Source organism: Thalassophryne amazonica, chromosome 13 (genome assembly GCF_902500255.1).
Source record: "Thalassophryne amazonica chromosome 13, fThaAma1.1, whole genome shotgun sequence".
Taxonomy (NCBI): Eukaryota; Metazoa; Chordata; class Actinopteri; order Batrachoidiformes; family Batrachoididae; genus Thalassophryne; species Thalassophryne amazonica.
Window position 1 is genome coordinate 13,448,818 of NC_047115.1, and position 16,995 is coordinate 13,465,812.

General features: G+C 45.6%; 1 protein-coding gene across 1 annotated transcript in view; it reads right to left on the minus strand.

Annotated features, from left to right (window-relative positions):
* The window catches only part of LOC117523525 (contactin-associated protein-like 4), a 127,886-nt gene that overhangs the window by 45,006 nt on the left and 65,885 nt on the right, over positions 1 to 16,995 (minus strand). The window contains exons 11-12 of the mRNA XM_034185080.1: positions 2,998 to 3,104; positions 2,371 to 2,490 (exon numbers count right to left, since the gene is read on the minus strand). Coding sequence (XP_034040971.1) covers positions 2,371 to 2,490; positions 2,998 to 3,104 — 227 coding nt within the window. The remainder of the gene's footprint in view (positions 1 to 2,370; positions 2,491 to 2,997; positions 3,105 to 16,995) is intronic.

The window sequence follows — 16,995 nt, forward strand, 5'->3', positions numbered from 1 at the left end:
CAGCTGATGTGATTTACAAGGTCTGTTAGAAAAGTATCCGACCTTTTTATTTTTTGCAAAAACCATATGGATTTGAATCACGTGTGATTGCATCAGCCAAGCTTGAACCTTTGTGCGCATGCGTGAGTTTTTTTCACGCCTGTCGGTTGCGTCATTCGCCTGTGAGCAGGCTTTGTGTGAGCACTGGTCCACCCCTCTCGTCGAATTTTTATTGCGAATAAAATGTCTGAACGATTTGGAGCTTTGCTGCATCAAATTTTTCCAGAAACTGAGAGACCTCCAGGTGGACACCATTCGGGAAATTCAGATGTCTTTCAGGGACGATTTTATGGGGATTACACAGATTAAGGAGTGCTCCAGCTGGTTTAAAGACCGCCCACAGCGTCTGAGAGTGCGGCGCACTCCGAGCGCCGATCGACAGGCTGAAACAACCAGGTCATTTCCAACGTGAAGGCTTTGTTGATCCGGGACGTCATCTGACTTCCACAGAAATGGCAGGAGACGTGGACATCAGTACTTTTTCGGCACATTCCACTGTTACAGGAGTTTTTTTTCATGAAAAGAAAAGCGGAGGGATGCGCAACGGAGCCACTCATGGCGCGGCACAAAACCACCTCCGTGTTGGTCTCACAGGACGGCTTTCAGATGGCTTTTGGTGGCTTTTCAGTCGTGTGACTATCCGAGAAATTGTGGATGACCTGGACATGCCAGAACATGTCCTGTGAGGCTTCATCACGGCGTTGCTTTGTGCCATGCGGAAATGTCCTGATGCGCAGAATTCCACGTCTGTCTCAATGTGCCGAAAAAGTGCTGATGTCCACGTCTTCCGCAATTTCTGTGTTAGTCAGACAACGTCCTGGATCAACACAGCGTCCAGTTTGGAAATGAACAGCACATTCCACTGTTACAGGAGTTTTTGTCATGGAAAGAGGAGCGGAGGAATTCCGTGTGTCGCAGCAGAGCCGCATGGAGCAAAGCAACACCGTGATGAAGCCTCACAGGACATGTTCTGGCATGTGGCGCATCCCTCCGCTTCTCTTTCCATGAAAAAAACTCCTGTAACAGCGGAATGTGCCGACAAAGTGCTGATGTCCACGCCTTCTGCCTTTTTTGTGGAAGTCAGACGACGTCCCGGATCAACAAAGCTTCACGTTGGAAATGATCTGGTTGTTTCAGCAGGGTGTCAGCCTGTCGATCGGCGCTCGGAGTGTGCCGCGCTCTCAGACACTGTGGGCGGTCTTTAAACCGGCTGGAGCACTCCTTAATCTGTGTAATCCCCATAAAATTGTCGCTGAAAGCCATCTGAATTTTCCGAATGGTGTCCAGCTGGAGGTCTCTCACAGTTTCTGGAAAAATTTGATGCAGCAAAGCTCCAGATCGTTCAGACATTTTATTCGCAATAAAAATCCGACGAGAGGGGTGGACCACTGCTCACACAAAGCCTGCTCACAGGCGAATGACACAACCGACAGGCGTGAAAAAACTCACGCATGCGCACGAAGGTTCAAGCTTGGCTGATGCAATCACACGTGATTCAAATCCATATGGTTTTTGCAAAAAATAAAAAGGTCGGATACTTTTCTAACAGACCTCGTATACACCAAGCCGACCTGAAATGAACCTTTGTACATTAAATTAAATAATTAATAAACTTTAACTTTATGAGTCTGATCCCTTTGAAAAGTGACCAAATCACATGTATTTGTACTGAGTTCAGTGATCTTTTCACAGACAAAAAACAGCCACCAGATGGTGCTGGGATAATGCCCGACCTCCAGAAGGCTAAAAGGCTCAAAAGAGTTTTGTTTTTTTTTTTTCTTTTGGGGTTCTTCTATGTTGCATTTTCTGCTGCTGTATGTGGTGCTGCCCCCAGTGGTGAATAAAAGGCTAACAGAGGTTTTGCCAGCGTGCTTCATCACAGTAGTAAAAATCTGAAGAATGCCCCTAGGTTTTTTTATGAACTATGTATCTGAGGATAACCAATCCCACTTTTTGCTGATTCTATTACTTCAAGGAAAATAAATGTCTGCATTATACAAAGAACAGTATCAGATTACATCAGGTTGGACCGAATCATTCCAAAATGAAAAGTATCACTCTTGAATTGTATCACAGGCCATGTATCTAGATACGTAGTATGTATTGGATTGTTTTATAAGAGAGCGATGCACACTCCTAATCTATAAGATGGTGGAGCAGAATGTTTTCTGTTTTCTAATTTATTGATTAAACATATTGATTTGTCCTCCTCCTAATGTACAAACATCTCACTGGGGGTTGATGCATTTCATAGGCGCTTTAAAATATCTCAGTCTTCGTCACGAAGGACACAAGCAAAGTGTCTGGGTGGTGTGTTTGTGTGTCTGCTACCTGTCATGTTGCAGTATATTAAGTGCGGTCTGATGGGTCCACTGCCATCCTCATCAACGTAATAATACCCCGACGTGCTGCCTTTGTGTTTGTACGCTTCACAGGACTGCTCATATATCGCTGAAGACAGAAGAAAACATGACCAACAACACCAACACCAGTCATTTCAAAAACATTTAACCCCTTAACGCCTGAATTTATATAGCTGTATATAAAAAAAAATGTTTTGTGTGTGTTTTTGCCTTTAAGTAGATGGTAAATAATGTTGAGATTATTAATTACACTTTTGCACAAAAAATAAATAGTAATTTTGGTATTTTGGTAATAATTTATGTTATAATGTTATAATAATAATAATGGTATGTTGTAAATTTGCCACAACAGGCATACAGATCAATTTGGTATGTTGCATATTTGAGTCAAATATTGTAGCATATATGCGACAATAGGCATTAAGGGGTTAAATAAATCCCAAACAGGATTCTGATCAATTAAAAATGTGCTGCTAAATTAAAGCAGCACATTTTAATCTATTCTCAAATACTGGAGGTTTAACACAGGTTTCAGACAGATATGTGGACACACACAGAGTGTGACCTTTGAACTTTAAGGCATTGGGGTCCTTACGGGAGTGACATGTGGCTCCGCTGTAGCCGGTGCCGGAACAGTTACAGTGGAATGTGTTCCATGACTGAGAGCAGGTGCTGCCATGTTCACAGTGACTGGGAGAACACCTGAGAGAGAGAGAGAGAGAGAGAGAGAGAGAGAGAGAGAGAGAGAGAGAGAGAGAGAGAAAAAACAGACTTCCAGTTGATCATTTTGCAGGCAGACGTGGTGTGTGTGACAACAGTGTTGTCAGCCCCAAAAGTATTACAGTCTCTGGATGGAGGCAGTGGTGCCAAACTTTAGAACCGCCCCGAGTTCTGAACAGCAACCACACAGGCAGAGAACCATTCCCACCTCTCGAAAGTAGCCATCTATGTGCCACAGCCAGGTGAAACGGGAGCATCTCCTTGGTTTTCTCCACCTGCTGGGGTCCTCAACACTAAGGCACACGTGTGCTGGATCAGGGTCCAGACAAATGTGCCACACTGCCAACATGTCATCATTGAAGTTCCCTCACAATGCAAATTATACTCCTCATCTGAGGCTGTGTCTCAGTTCAGGGTCTGCACTCTTCTAAGGCTGCATCTTAGAAAGACCTGGCCTTCTGGGACAGCAGAGGGCAAACACACCATTTTGTAATGAGCAGAGGTGGGAGTAAGTCACCATCAAGTTACTCTTATATTATGAATCTGCACAGTCATAATGACCACCAATTGTTTGCAAGCTGATCTGAGACTTGACGGGACGTGCAGATTGATGGACTGATGGAGCACTGTGCTTTTGCATCATTAGTTTTTTCCACCCCATGTGCTGTTGCCTAGCAACCTTTTGTAAAGTAATTTGACCCCAAGTATTTAGACTCATCTGCTTTAACTACTTCTACTCTTTGCAACTGCACTATTCCACTGGGCTCCTTCTCATTCACACATATGTACTTCACCTATTGACTTGCATTCCCCTGCTCTCCCGTGCGTATCTCCACATTTCCAGGCTAGACTCCACCTGCTCTCTACTCTCACTACACATCACAATGTCATCTGCAAACATCATAGTCCATGAAGACTTCTGTCTCATCTCATCCATCAACCTGTCCATCACCATTGTGAACAAGAAAGGACTCAGAGCTGATCCTTGGTGTAATCCCACCTCCACCTTGAATGAGTCTGGCATTCCTACTGCGCACCTCACTGCTATCACACTATCCTTGGACATGTCCTGCACTACCCTCACATACTTCTCTGCCACTCCAGACTTCCTAATGCAATACCACAACTCTTCTCTTGACACCCTGTTATAAGTTTTCTCTAAATTCAAAAACACACAATGTAACTCCTTCTGCCCTTCTCTGTCCATCAGTATTCTCAGAACCAACATTGCATCTGTAGTGCTCTTTCTCGGCATGAAACCATATTGCTGCTCACAGATCTTCACCTGTTTTCTCAGCCTAGCTTCTGCTACTAGTTAGAAACTCCATTGACATCTCTCCTAGACATTTCCACTAAGTCGTTGGTTTCCACAAACCTACCCAACACCCAGTCATCCATGCACCCGACAGAACACATCCCTGATAAACAGCAGTCAGATTCTGCTCCTACTCTGTACAGCTCACACAGTACATTTGTGTAGGCTGGCTATGATGTTCACAAACTTTTCAGGGATCCCACACATTCCTAAGACATCTCAGACATAAATATATACTGAAATAGAAAAAAATAAAACCACAATAAAGCCATCAGTTCAGTACTCATTAGTGCTGACCACTAACTTGTATCATTCCCATTTAATATTTCAAAGAAACAAAAAGTGGAAGCAAGATGGAGGCGAAGGTGAGGATGTGAGAAAGGTAAAGAATATTTCTAAAATGGTGAAGGGAGGTGGGGAGGGATTAAGGCTGAGAGATCAGCCAAGGAAGAGGAAGGACTGATAGAAAACCCAAAAGGATGAAGGTCAGGGCAAATGGAGCATGACTGGTGCGAGAAAACAATGTCAGCGAATTGTGACTGCAGAGCCAGAAAACAGCGTGCATGTTTAAACTTTAAGTCATTGTAAAAAGAACAAAGAGCCTCCTTCTTCAACAGACTTGTCAGATAAAAATGTTTGGTTTTAGCATAATTTCTGCTTCTCTCTTACTTTAGATACAGTGGTACTGGAGGTAGCTGCAGACCTTTACCTCGCTAGGGGCCTGATTTACTAAATAAGATCCCATATGTGTAACAAGTGCTAAATTGCACGTTGGGTTGGTGAACATTTTGCAGGTGATTTACTAAAAATAACTGCACACATGACAGCAGGTGATGTAGAGAGCTTAATGTAAATAAGGATTTTGTGTGTGTTAATGACCATAAGCACAAAATGAAACTAACCAGTCACTTTCAGCTATGAGCAAATTAAACAAACACACATTTTCAATAAAAATGGAACTTACTTATCAAATGTTTCACAAATGTGGCTTAACAATGGTTTATCATAGGAGTGGTGGTTGTGCTGGACAGATGTGTACAGGATGTTCCATTTATATTTATATTACTTAGATATGATCAGTGTCACATTTAATTTTATTTGAGCTGTGGATTTTTCCTTTTCTAGAAAATTAGGTCACAGTAAACTAATGTTTAGTTTTGGTGTTTTCTGCATTAAAGTTTCTTCAGCGAAAATAAAGACACACACCCAAACAGCTCACAGCCAATGAGTCTAAATCAGATTTATATTTATATAAATACATATATTTATATGTATTGATCAATGGTGGGCACAGTGTCACTAATCTGCTAATTATGAAAGATAATGGTTTCATTATCGGAATAGCTTTTCAGATAACTTTGAAAACCATCATCGGACCAATAACTTCTGATAAATTTTGGTCCGATAATTTTTAGACCGCTAGATGTTGCAGATGTAGTTTTTTGTAGTAGATGCACAGTTCTATCCTCTACAAACAAAGAAGAGCTGGTTCCAGAATAAACTGCTCTATCCTCTGCAGTCAAAGGAGAACTGGTCATAGAAAATAAAAAGTCTCGTTTCTTTTGACCCCATACTTATACACTGGCAATTGCACCCAAGTCATCCAAAGGCATAAAGTTTTAACTTATGGTTAGAATTTTAAGCAAACCAATTTAGGACAAGTTATTTAAATTAAAGTCACATCTGAAGTTTTATTAAGTGAAAATATCAGATATAAGTTTTAGTTTTAAAGTAATGCACTAATTTTGAAAGTTTTAGTGTGGACATGGTGTGTGCACAGTGCATTATGGGTAAAGGTTGACACCAGGAGAAATGCATTTGAGACACTCTGATCAGGCTCCACACGGACAACAGCATTAAACTCTTTGTATATTGTGCCAAAAACTCTCGTGAATATATTCTCTGGGTTTATAGACGTTGTTATTGTGTTTGTTTTATGTAAAAATGCCAGAAGAAGCCCAGGTTGCTTTTCCAAAAGCCGAAATTGTGATTCAGGCCGTGTGGTATAACCGGCGTCAAAATGCACAGAACACTGCCATCTACTGGCGACCGGTTATATCACAGTGTTGTCGACCGCAGGATTTTAAAATTATCTGTAGGTTTCCAAAACCTGAGAGACCACACACGTGGAGATAAAAACAAATCATAGATCTGACAGTTGTACAGCGTGTGGTGTCAGCCACACGGTAAAAACAACACACACAAACAGATTTCACACACAAACATTCCCAGGTCAGACACCTCACTTTCTGATTGGCTGTATGTCACATTTAGCTCCTCACGTCCTCCTGAGCAGATCAGAGCACTCTTACAAGCCACACATGGCAGGAATATCTGATAAGATTATATTTAGCGTCATCACGATTGTCGGGGCGTCCTTAAGATTGTCGAAGGGGAAGATCGGGTCTGATATCGGCCTAATTATCTTGCCATGTGAACCAGGCTTGATGTTATGACACCTCACGGAGCGACTTATTGATGCATTATGACACCACACCGAACATGTTTTCACTATTATTTGATTTCTTCGTGCTACTGACATCATTATTTAAGCATTCAAAAGGCAGTTCCTATCGCCACACAATTCCAACACATGAAAAAGTTTTTTGACAGTTCTTGTTATTGAAAGAAACCTTGTCTCCCTAACCGGATAGAGTTGTGATGTCATTACACGTGCGCTTAGGCGCTGTCTAGCGGGATCTTGAAAATTTCTTTCCTTTTTTTTATACAAATGAAAAAAATGACATATTTTACAAAAGCACATTTATTTGTAATCACCAACAACACATTACATTGATTCAAAATGCTGCAGCTAGAGTACTAGCGGGGACTAGAAGGAGAGAGCATATCTCACCCATATTGGCCTCTCTTCATTGGCTTCCTGTTAATTCTAGAATAGAATTTAAAATTCTTCTTCTTACTTATAAGGTTTTGAATAATCAAGTCCCATCTTATCTTAGGGACCTCATAGTACCATATCACCCCAACAGAGCGCTTCGCTCTCAGACTGCAGGCTTACTTGTAGTTCCTAGGGTTTGTAAGAGTAGAATGGGAGGCAGAGCCTTCAGCTTTCAGGCTCCTCTCCTGCGGAACCAGCTCCCAATTCAGATCAGGGAGACAGACACCCTCTCTACTTTTAAGATTAGGCTTAAAACTTTCCTTTTTGCTAAAGCTTATAGTTAGGGCTGGATCAGGTGACCCTGAACCATCCCTTAGTTATGCTGCTATAGACTTAGACTGCTGGGGGGTTCCCATGATGCACTGAGTGTTTCTTTCTCTTTTTGCTCTGTATGCACCACTCTGCATTTAATCATTAGTGATTGATCTCTGCTCCCCTCCACAGCATGTCTTTTTCCTGGTTCTCTCCCTCAGCCCCAACCAGTCCCAGCAGAAGACTGCCCCTCCCTGAGCCTGGTTCTGCTGGAGGTTTCTTCCTGTTAAAAGGGAGTTTTTCCTTCCCACTGTTGCCACGTGCTTGCTCACAGGGGGTCGTTTTGACCGTTGAGGTTTTTCTGTAATTATTGTATGGCCTTGCCTTACAATATAAAGCGCCTTGGGGCAACTGTTTGTTATGATTTGGCGCTATATAAATAAAATTGAAATTGAAATTGAATTCACTCGTGTTGGTTTTTACATAGAATGAATGAATCAACCAATCAGTATGAGCGGAGGCTTAGTTACCCATAATCCCCTTTGGGGATCTGTGTGTTAATGTTCAAATCTTCAGAATTAGTACATTATTTTAAAATTACTGTTCCTCTGTCTTGACAGCCTCTCTGTGTACTGACCCCAGCCTGTTAACTCGGTAAACGCTTTTACTCCACTGAGCTGTGTACCTGCATCCTGCATTTGCATCCAGCCTGCTTTGACTGTCAAACCTGATAGTAAGTTGGCACCAAGGATTCAACTGTGTTAAATTACAGATGCAGTCTCAGCCCCTGAAGTTGCTTTTAGTCTTGATAAATCATGTTTCATGTTCAACACCCACAATATTGGGCACTCGGATGGACATACCCCAAAATGCATACGATGGGCCGCACACATCCTACATGGACAATACGCACTATTTTGTGCATTGAACAGAATATATCCTCAGTGTGCGCTGTTAGTATATCAGCATTTTTTTTGGGGGGGGGGGGTGGACTTTGGCATTTGCAGATGTTTTCATACATGCAAACGTTTATTAAATCAAGGCCTATGTGTTTTATCCTCTGGTGCTTTGCAGCTTATCTGCCAACATGCACAACCTGCATGAGACCTGTTGACTTTCCCTCACAGCTGCAGAATCCACCAGTAAATTCACTTTAGCTGCTCATTCAAGCATCACTTTCTGAACAGTGAGGAGTTGGAAAAGTTTAACTGGATTCTTTAACTTGACATTATTTTTAAATAACAGTGCTCAGTGGACAGTATAAATTTCATTTACCAGTGGACACTAATGATCTGGAAAAAGGTCCAATACCTTTGTTCTGAGAGCAATGTATTGCTGCTCACACAGAAAAAAAAAAATATTAAAGTTTGACTTGACATTTTCTACAAATAGAAAAGAAGAAATACGCAACAGAAACCACAGTTTTGTCAGCATTATCTAGCATACAGAGGTGCTGCAGTGATGTAACATAAAAGCTGAGGAACACTTTAATCATTAATCATTGGCAGCATCTTTTATTGGTAAAGAACAGTGGAATGAGTCTGGACCATTTGTGCATGTGTTGGTGACACCCAGGGGAAATCCAGAAAGGGGTGGCATGGTAGTTTAGTGGTTAGCACTGTTGCCTCACAGCAAGAAGGTCATGGGTTCGATTCCCACCTGTGGCCTTTCTGTGTGGAGTTTGTATGTTCTCCCCATGTTTCCGTCCGTGGGTTTCCTCCCACATTTAAAGACATGCAGGTTAGGTGAATTGGAAATGTTATAATTGTCGAGGTCTCCCTTGCAAAAGAGGTCTCAATCTCAGTGAGACTAATTTGGTTACATGAAGATTAAATTAAATTAGTGTTGTAATACTGCACATTAAACATATAAATTAATATAACACAATGCTAAAATACCCTCGGGCCATATGAACATAAAAATAGGAAACAGAATGTGACCTTTTGACCTCTTGAAATAGGTCAAGGTTAGCCATCTTTGAACTTGTCTAAGAATGTTCCCTGTGAATTTGAAGACTCAGGCAGTAATAGGACTGAAGTTATGCTGAGCACAGACGGACGGACGCAAAGTCATTGCAATACCCAATGGTCATATTTGGCCTCGGAAAATGAAAATATTTAAAGACAAAAATAATTAATGGTTGTAAAAGACAACAATGTACAGTAGTGTTCAGAATAATAGTAGTGCTATGTGACTAAAAAGATTAATCCAGGGTTTGAGTATATTTCCTATGGTTACATGGGAAACAAGGCACCAGTAGATTCAATAGATTCTCACAAATCCAACAAGACCAAGCATTCATGATTCACGAACTCAGTGACTGAATACCACACTACTATTATTGTGAACACCCCCTTTTCTACTTTTTTTTACTAATAGCCCAATTTCATAGCCTTAAGAGTGTGCATATCATGATTGCTTGGTCTTCGTCTCTCGAGAAATCGTCTACCGATCAGGTAAACCGCTCAGCCTGTATCAACAACAGTAGTAATGTATTTTGCTTCGGTGTGTGACATTGTTTTTGCAGACAATCCTGTTTGTAAGTAAGGAGTAGTCAGGGGTTTGGGGAGTTGGCGACTTCCGCTCCTCGGTTAAGGACTACTGAGTGTACCAACAGGTTCTGCACGTAATTCTGGATCGTTGTGATTGAGAGGTGGAGGTGCTTTCCACCTTTGTACTGAACTGTTTGCTGGGTGTTCACACACCCACCATCACCTGTCTGTTCTTCCTGCCAGCAGTACCCGATCTGACAGCCGGAGGCAGTGGCCACCTGGGGACCCAGCGCTTGGTGGCTCCAGGGTTGCTTCAGCCCGGTGGAAGTGGAAGGCGTGTGGGATCCGGCTCTTTTCTGGATGGGCGTCTTCTATCCTCGAGCCTGCCCACACATCACTGTGACTATTTTGTCTGTTGATCTCAATTGTGTTGTCTGTTGCTCTGTTGTGCACATTCACAACATTAAATTGTTATATTTTGGCTTATTCCATTGTCCGGTCATTTGCGCCCCCTGTTGTGGGTCCGTGTTCCTACACTTTCACAACAGGATTTCTCGGCCAGCGTCATGGATCCCGAGGGGCGTCAACCATCGCTTGAACCGCCAATGGAAACACAGGGTGCACAGGAGTCGGCAGGAGGCGTGTTAGGTGAGCTGCAGCACATCTTAACCGCCTTCACTGCTCGGTTGGATTTAGTAACCGAGCAAAACATCATACTCAATCGCGCTGCTGCAGCACCTCCTCCAGCCGACCGAGCACAAAGTACAGACATTCCAGTGGTGATTCAACGACACCCCCCCCCCCCCCCCGAAGCATACATAAGCCCACCGGAACCGTACGGAGGTTGTGTCGAGACGTGCGCAGATTTTTTAATGCAGTGTTCGCTCATCTTTGCACAACGTCCCGTCATGTATGCGTCAGATGCTAGCTGGGTGGCTTATGTCATTAATTTGCTTCGAGGAGAGGCACGCGCCTGGGCTACGGCGCTCTGGGAACAGAATTCTTGGCTCCTAATGACATATACTGGGTTTGTGAGGGAGTTTAAACAAGTATTTGATCATCCCAATAGAGGTGAGACCACTTCGACCGTGCTGCTGTCTATGAGACAGGGACGTCGGAGTGCAGCCAAGTATGCAGTCGACTTCCGCATCGCGGCTGTGAGGTCCAGTTGGAATAACGTTGCACTCCGCGCCGCCATCATAAACGGACTGTCTCCGGTCCTGAAGGAGCACCGACTGGCTAAGGATGAGCTGCGGGATTTTGACGGGCTTCTCGACCTGGTTATACGGTTGGACAACTGGTTAGAAGAACACCGTCGGGAGCAGGGCGAAGGGCGTGGCCGGGCGCGAGCCGTCCCTCTTCCTTCCGGGTCCGAAAGGGTGCCGCCGTCCCCACGCTCCACAGTCAGAGAGCTCCGTGGAGCCACAGCTCCTCCTGCTGATGAAGCTATGGACACGAGCAGGACCAAAGTAAAATCACATGACAGACAACGGAGGCTGGCTTGCAGGGAGTGTTTTTTCTGTGGCTCTAATGAGCACATACAAAGAAACTGCCCCAAACGGTTAAAACTTCAACGCCCGCCCTTAGAGACTGGGTTAAGGGTGGGCCATAACATCCACGCAGGGAAAGCCCGTAAATCAGCATGCATCCCAGTGACGATCCTTTGTGGGGATCTTACCCTTCACGCTCCAGCACTGGTGGACACGGGGTCTGAAGGGAATCTGCTGGACAGCAGATGGGCCAGGGAGGTAGGGCTCCCCCTAGTGGCTCTACCTTCCCCATTGAAGGTACGGGCACTAGATGGCACCCTTCTCCCATTAATCACACACCAGACACAACCAGTGACTTTGGTGGTGTCTGGAAATCACAGGGAGGAGATTGTGTTTTATATAACACCGTCCACCTCCCGAGTGATTTTGGGATTTCCATGGCTGTTAAAGCACAATCCCCGGATTGATTGGCCATCTGAGGTAGTTACGCAGTGGAGCGACACCTGCCACTGGGAATGTTTAAGATCCTCGGTTCCACCCGGTGTGACAGCTAATGAGGAGGATAAAGTCCCCCCCAATCTGTCAGCGGTGCCTGAGGAGTACCATGATCTTGCTGACGACTTCAGCAAAGATCTGGCACTCACTCTTCCCCCGCACCATCCGTACGATTGTGCCATTGATTTGATCCCAGGCGCTGCCTCTGTTAGATTCTGTGTTCACGCCCCTGCATGGAGCCCAAATATTCACCAAATTGGATCTTAGGAATGCGTATCACCTGGTTCGGATCCAGAAGGGAGACGAGTGGAAGACTGCATTTAACACCCTGTTAGGTCACTTTGAGTACCTGGTCATGCCGTTCGGCCTCACCAATGTGTCCGCGACGTTCCAGGCATTGGTTAATGACGTCTTGCGGGACTTTCTGCACCGGTTCGTCTTCGTATACCTGGACGACATCCTTATCTTCTCCCCGGATCCTGAGACCCATGTCCAGCATGTACGTCAGGTCCTGCAGTGGTTATTGGAGAACCGGCTGTTTGTGAAGGGCGAGAAGTGCGAGTTCCATCGCACTTCTTTGTCCTTCCTGGGGCTCATCATCTCCTCCAACTCTGTCGCACCCGATCCGGCCAAGGTTGCGGCGGTGAGGGATTGGCCCCAACCGACAAGCCATAGGAAGCTGCAACAGTTCCTCGGCTTCGCAAATTTCTACAGGAGGTTCATTAAGGGCTATAGCCAGGTAGTTAGCCCCCTGACGGCCCTGACCTCCACTAAAGTCCCCTTCACCTGGTCGGATCGGTGCAAAGCTGCGTTTAGGGAGTTGAAATGTCGGTTCTCGTCTGCACCCGTTCTGGTGCAGCCCGATCCCAATCGCCAGTTTGTTGTTGAAGTGGATGCCTCTGACTCAGGGATAGGAGCCGTGCTGTCCCAGACCGGGGAGTCCGATAAGGTTCTCCATCCTTGTGCCTATTTTTCCCGTAGGTTGACCCCGGCAGAGCGGAACTACGATGTTGGCAATCAGGAACTCTTAGCGGTGAAAGAGGCTCTTGAGGAGAGGAACACCTGTTGGAGGGAGCTGCGGTTCCATTCACGGTTTTCACGGACCATCGGAACCTGGATTACATCCGGACTGCGAAGCGTCTGAACCCCAGGCAAGCCCGCTGGTCACTGTTCTTCGGGCGTTTTGACTTCCGGATTACCTACCACCCCGGGACCAAAAACCAGCGATCTGACGCCCTGTCCCGGGTCCATGAAGAGGAGGTCAAGTCGAACTGTCAGATCCACCGGAACCCATCATCCCCGAGTCCACTATCATGGCAGCCCTCACCTGGGACGTGGAGAAGACCGTCCGGGAGGCCCTGGCACGGAACCCAGACCCGGGGACCGGCCCGAGGAACAAACTCTATGTCCCACCAGAGGCCAGAGCTGCGGTCCTGGACTTCTGTCACGGTTCCAAGCTCTCCTGTCACCCAGGGGTGCGAAGAACCATGGCAGTGGTCGGGCAGCGCTTCTGGTGGGCATCTATGGAAGCCGACGTCCGGGAGTATGTCCAGGCCTGCACCACCTGCGCCAGGGGAAAGGCAGACCACCAACAGGCACTGGGACTCCTCCAGCCATTACCTGTGCCCCACCTCCCCTGGTCCCACATCGGCCTGGACTTCGTCACGGGCCTCCCGCCGTCCCAGGGTATGACCACCATCCTCACGATAGTGGACCGGTTCTCCAAGGCGGCCCACTTCGTGGCCCTCCCGAAGCTCCCAACGGCCCAGGAGACTGCAGACCTCCTGGTCCACCACGTCATACGTCTGCATGGGATACCATCCGATGTCATCTCTGACCATGGTCCCCAGTTCTCCTTGCAAGTCTGGAGGAGTTTCTGTTCTTTTGTTTTGGTAGTGTTGAGGATGAGGTTGTTGGCAGAGCACCACACAAACAGATTCTGGACAACTTGCCTCTAGGCAGACTCATCATCACCTGTAATAAGTCCAACCACAGTAGTGTCATCTGCAAATTGAATAACAGACTTAGATGGAAATGTTGGTGAACAGTCAGAGGTGTATAGTGAGTAGAGGAGGGGGCCCAGCACACAGCCCTGAGGTGTGCCGGTGCTGAGAGTGATTTGTTGAGGAAACAGACTGTGGAGAGTCAGTCAGAAAGTCTGTAATCCAGCTGCAGATTGGTGGGGGCAGGCCGAGGGCCAACAATTTATTGATCAGGATGTCTGAAATAATGGTGTTAAAAGCAGGGGAATAATCCACAAAGAGCATCTTGATGTAGCTGTTCCAGTGTTCCAAGTGGTTCATGTTTGTTTGGAGAGTGATGGAGATGGTGTCATCTGTGGATCTATTTGGCCTAAAGGCAAACTGGTGGTGGTCCAAAGATGGTGGTGGGGGGGGCTTGAATGTGTTTGAGTACCAGTCTGTCAAAGCACTTTGTTTTGGGGGGGGCGCAGGTCTGTATTCTGCTAGGCTGCTTGAAGATGCTTTCTTCTGATTTCAGAGAAGGGGGGATGGAGGCTTGGGTGAGGGATGAGCTGAAAATGGTGGTGAAGACAGGAGAGAGTTCACTGCAGCAAGCGCTGAGTACCTTCCCAGGTGCCCCGTTGTGGCCAGCAGCTTTCCTAGAATTCACCACTTTGAGAACCTGCCTCACCTCATGCTGATGGTTGGTTTGTTGGTGAGCAGAAGGGGTGGAGTGGAGGAGCTTTTGGTCTCACAGCGGGCAAAAATGTTATTCAGCTCCTCTGCCAGCAGGGCTTGTCGTTACTGCCCTTCTACTGCCTTTATGGTTGGTGAGATGCTGCAGCCACATACGTTTTAAGACAGTATCTGGGATTAAGTCCTCAATTTTGTCTTTATAGGCCAATTTGGCAACCTTAATCCCTCTCCCCATATGAGCTCTAGTAATGGAGTAAAGATCTCTGTCCCCTGACCTGAAAGTCCTGACCCCTGCAGTGAGGAGCCTGTGCACTTCAACCCACATCCATGGCTTTTAACTGGGGAAGCCCCAGATGCATTTATTAAGTTATGATATATATGCAGGTGTAAATATAGAAAAGAACAGTTTGAAGATCCAGATGTTCAAACAGGGACCACTCAGTGCTTGAGAAACAGTCTTGGAGTTGTGAGAGACCTCCCTCGGGCCATGTTGTAGTACTTTTAATGTAGGGTTTTGGTGTCCTCCTAAGAGGGATGTAAGCCGGGAGAAGAACCAGAGACAAGTGGTCTGAAAGTCCCAGGCAGGGGAGGGGCACTGACCTGCAGTCCTGCTTTAAGATACTATAGACATGGTCAAGAGAATTTTTTCCCCTGGTGGGACAGTTCACATACTGGCTGAATTTGGGGCGCAGTGGCTTCAAGCATGCCTGATTAAAAATGCCTGCATTTACGTGAACACCGTCAGAGTGCTTTTTCTGCTGTTTGCTGATGGTTTAGTGGAGATGAGCCAGTACTGAGCTGACGTTAGCATCAGGAGCGATATAAACAGCTGTCAGGATGTTATATCCTGGCAGATAAAAAGACCTACATAACACTGACGGCTGTCTCTCACACGGCTCTTTGTGTACACCAGTTGTTATTCAGATACACACTCCTCTGCTCTTACCGGTGTCACCGGATCTGTCCTGTCTATGTAACATCCCACCAGTCGGTGCAACGGCGGCAAGTGGGATAGATGAAAATCATGGCATTGCTGTTGCATATGGTGTTGTTAGCGGCAAGGAGTAGCTCCAGCTCGTCAATCTTGTGAGTAATTGAGCTGACGTTTGAGAGAAAGAGACTGGGGATCATTGGTCTGTGTTAGTCTTAAGGTCCCTTCACACATAGTGCGAAATTTGACCGAATATGGCGAAACAGTGCAAAAGGGTTCGAATTAGCTCGCCACGAAACATTGCACCGATGGGCAGGCGTGTGCAATCCCAGTGTGAGGGTATGTGCACGCGACAATGTCTTTCGAGCAGGAACATAGTGCGAGGTGCACCACATTGCACCACTGATGTGGAATAAATAAAATAAAGCCACACTCGTGGGTAACTTAGACAAATTTCACTGCCAGCACGACAGTGATTGTCCGCAGACTGTTGTCATGCAAAGAGTGTGAATGGACACACATTTTCTAAGTGCCAAGCGAGTGGTGTTAGATGTTCGTGTGTCACCTGGAATTTGGTCTCTCTCTGTCTTTCAGCCAATGGTGTGCACAAATAGTTGTCACAACAGGTATACGAGGCGTTTGAGGCAGGGACAATTTTACACCATTTGCACACGATTCCTGCTTCATGCACACTTCGTTCGCACTTCGTCCAAACTTCGCACTGTGTGTGAAGGGGCCTTTAACGTAGTCTAGCTTGTAGTCCCAACCTACAGCCCTGCTTCTGCTTCCTCTTTCGACGCCGTCTGCACCCCTTTTCCGGGATCATGATCCAGTGGGCAACTCCAACATTTATCAGTTCCTGCCAACTATAATGTTGCGTTGACTGATATGGATCGATCAGTAACAAAAACCAAACACACACAAAACGATACTAACTTGGAGAGCGAGGAGGTGCTGCACTCGCGCACTGCCATCATCCATCATCTATAAGAAATATCCAGTGAAACGAGTGAATTTATTTTGCTGCTAAACAATGAGCAAAGCATTAAACCATTATTAGATGCATGGACTTATATTGTGACCTCTCTACAAATAAATTAGTGGGTGTGAGTGGAATGGCAACTTGGGAACAATCAACAGAAACAGAAAATTAATCTTGTGACTGTGTTGATTGCTCAGGCCAAATTCTAAAAATCTCTCCAACACTCCACACACGAGTGATACTGGTAATACATGAAAGCACATTTTTCAAGAAACAAAACTACATTTCAGCTTAGGAGCTTTCAGTATGTGAAGCTCATATCCTGAAAACATTGACAGAAATGTTTTGTTATTGTGTTGC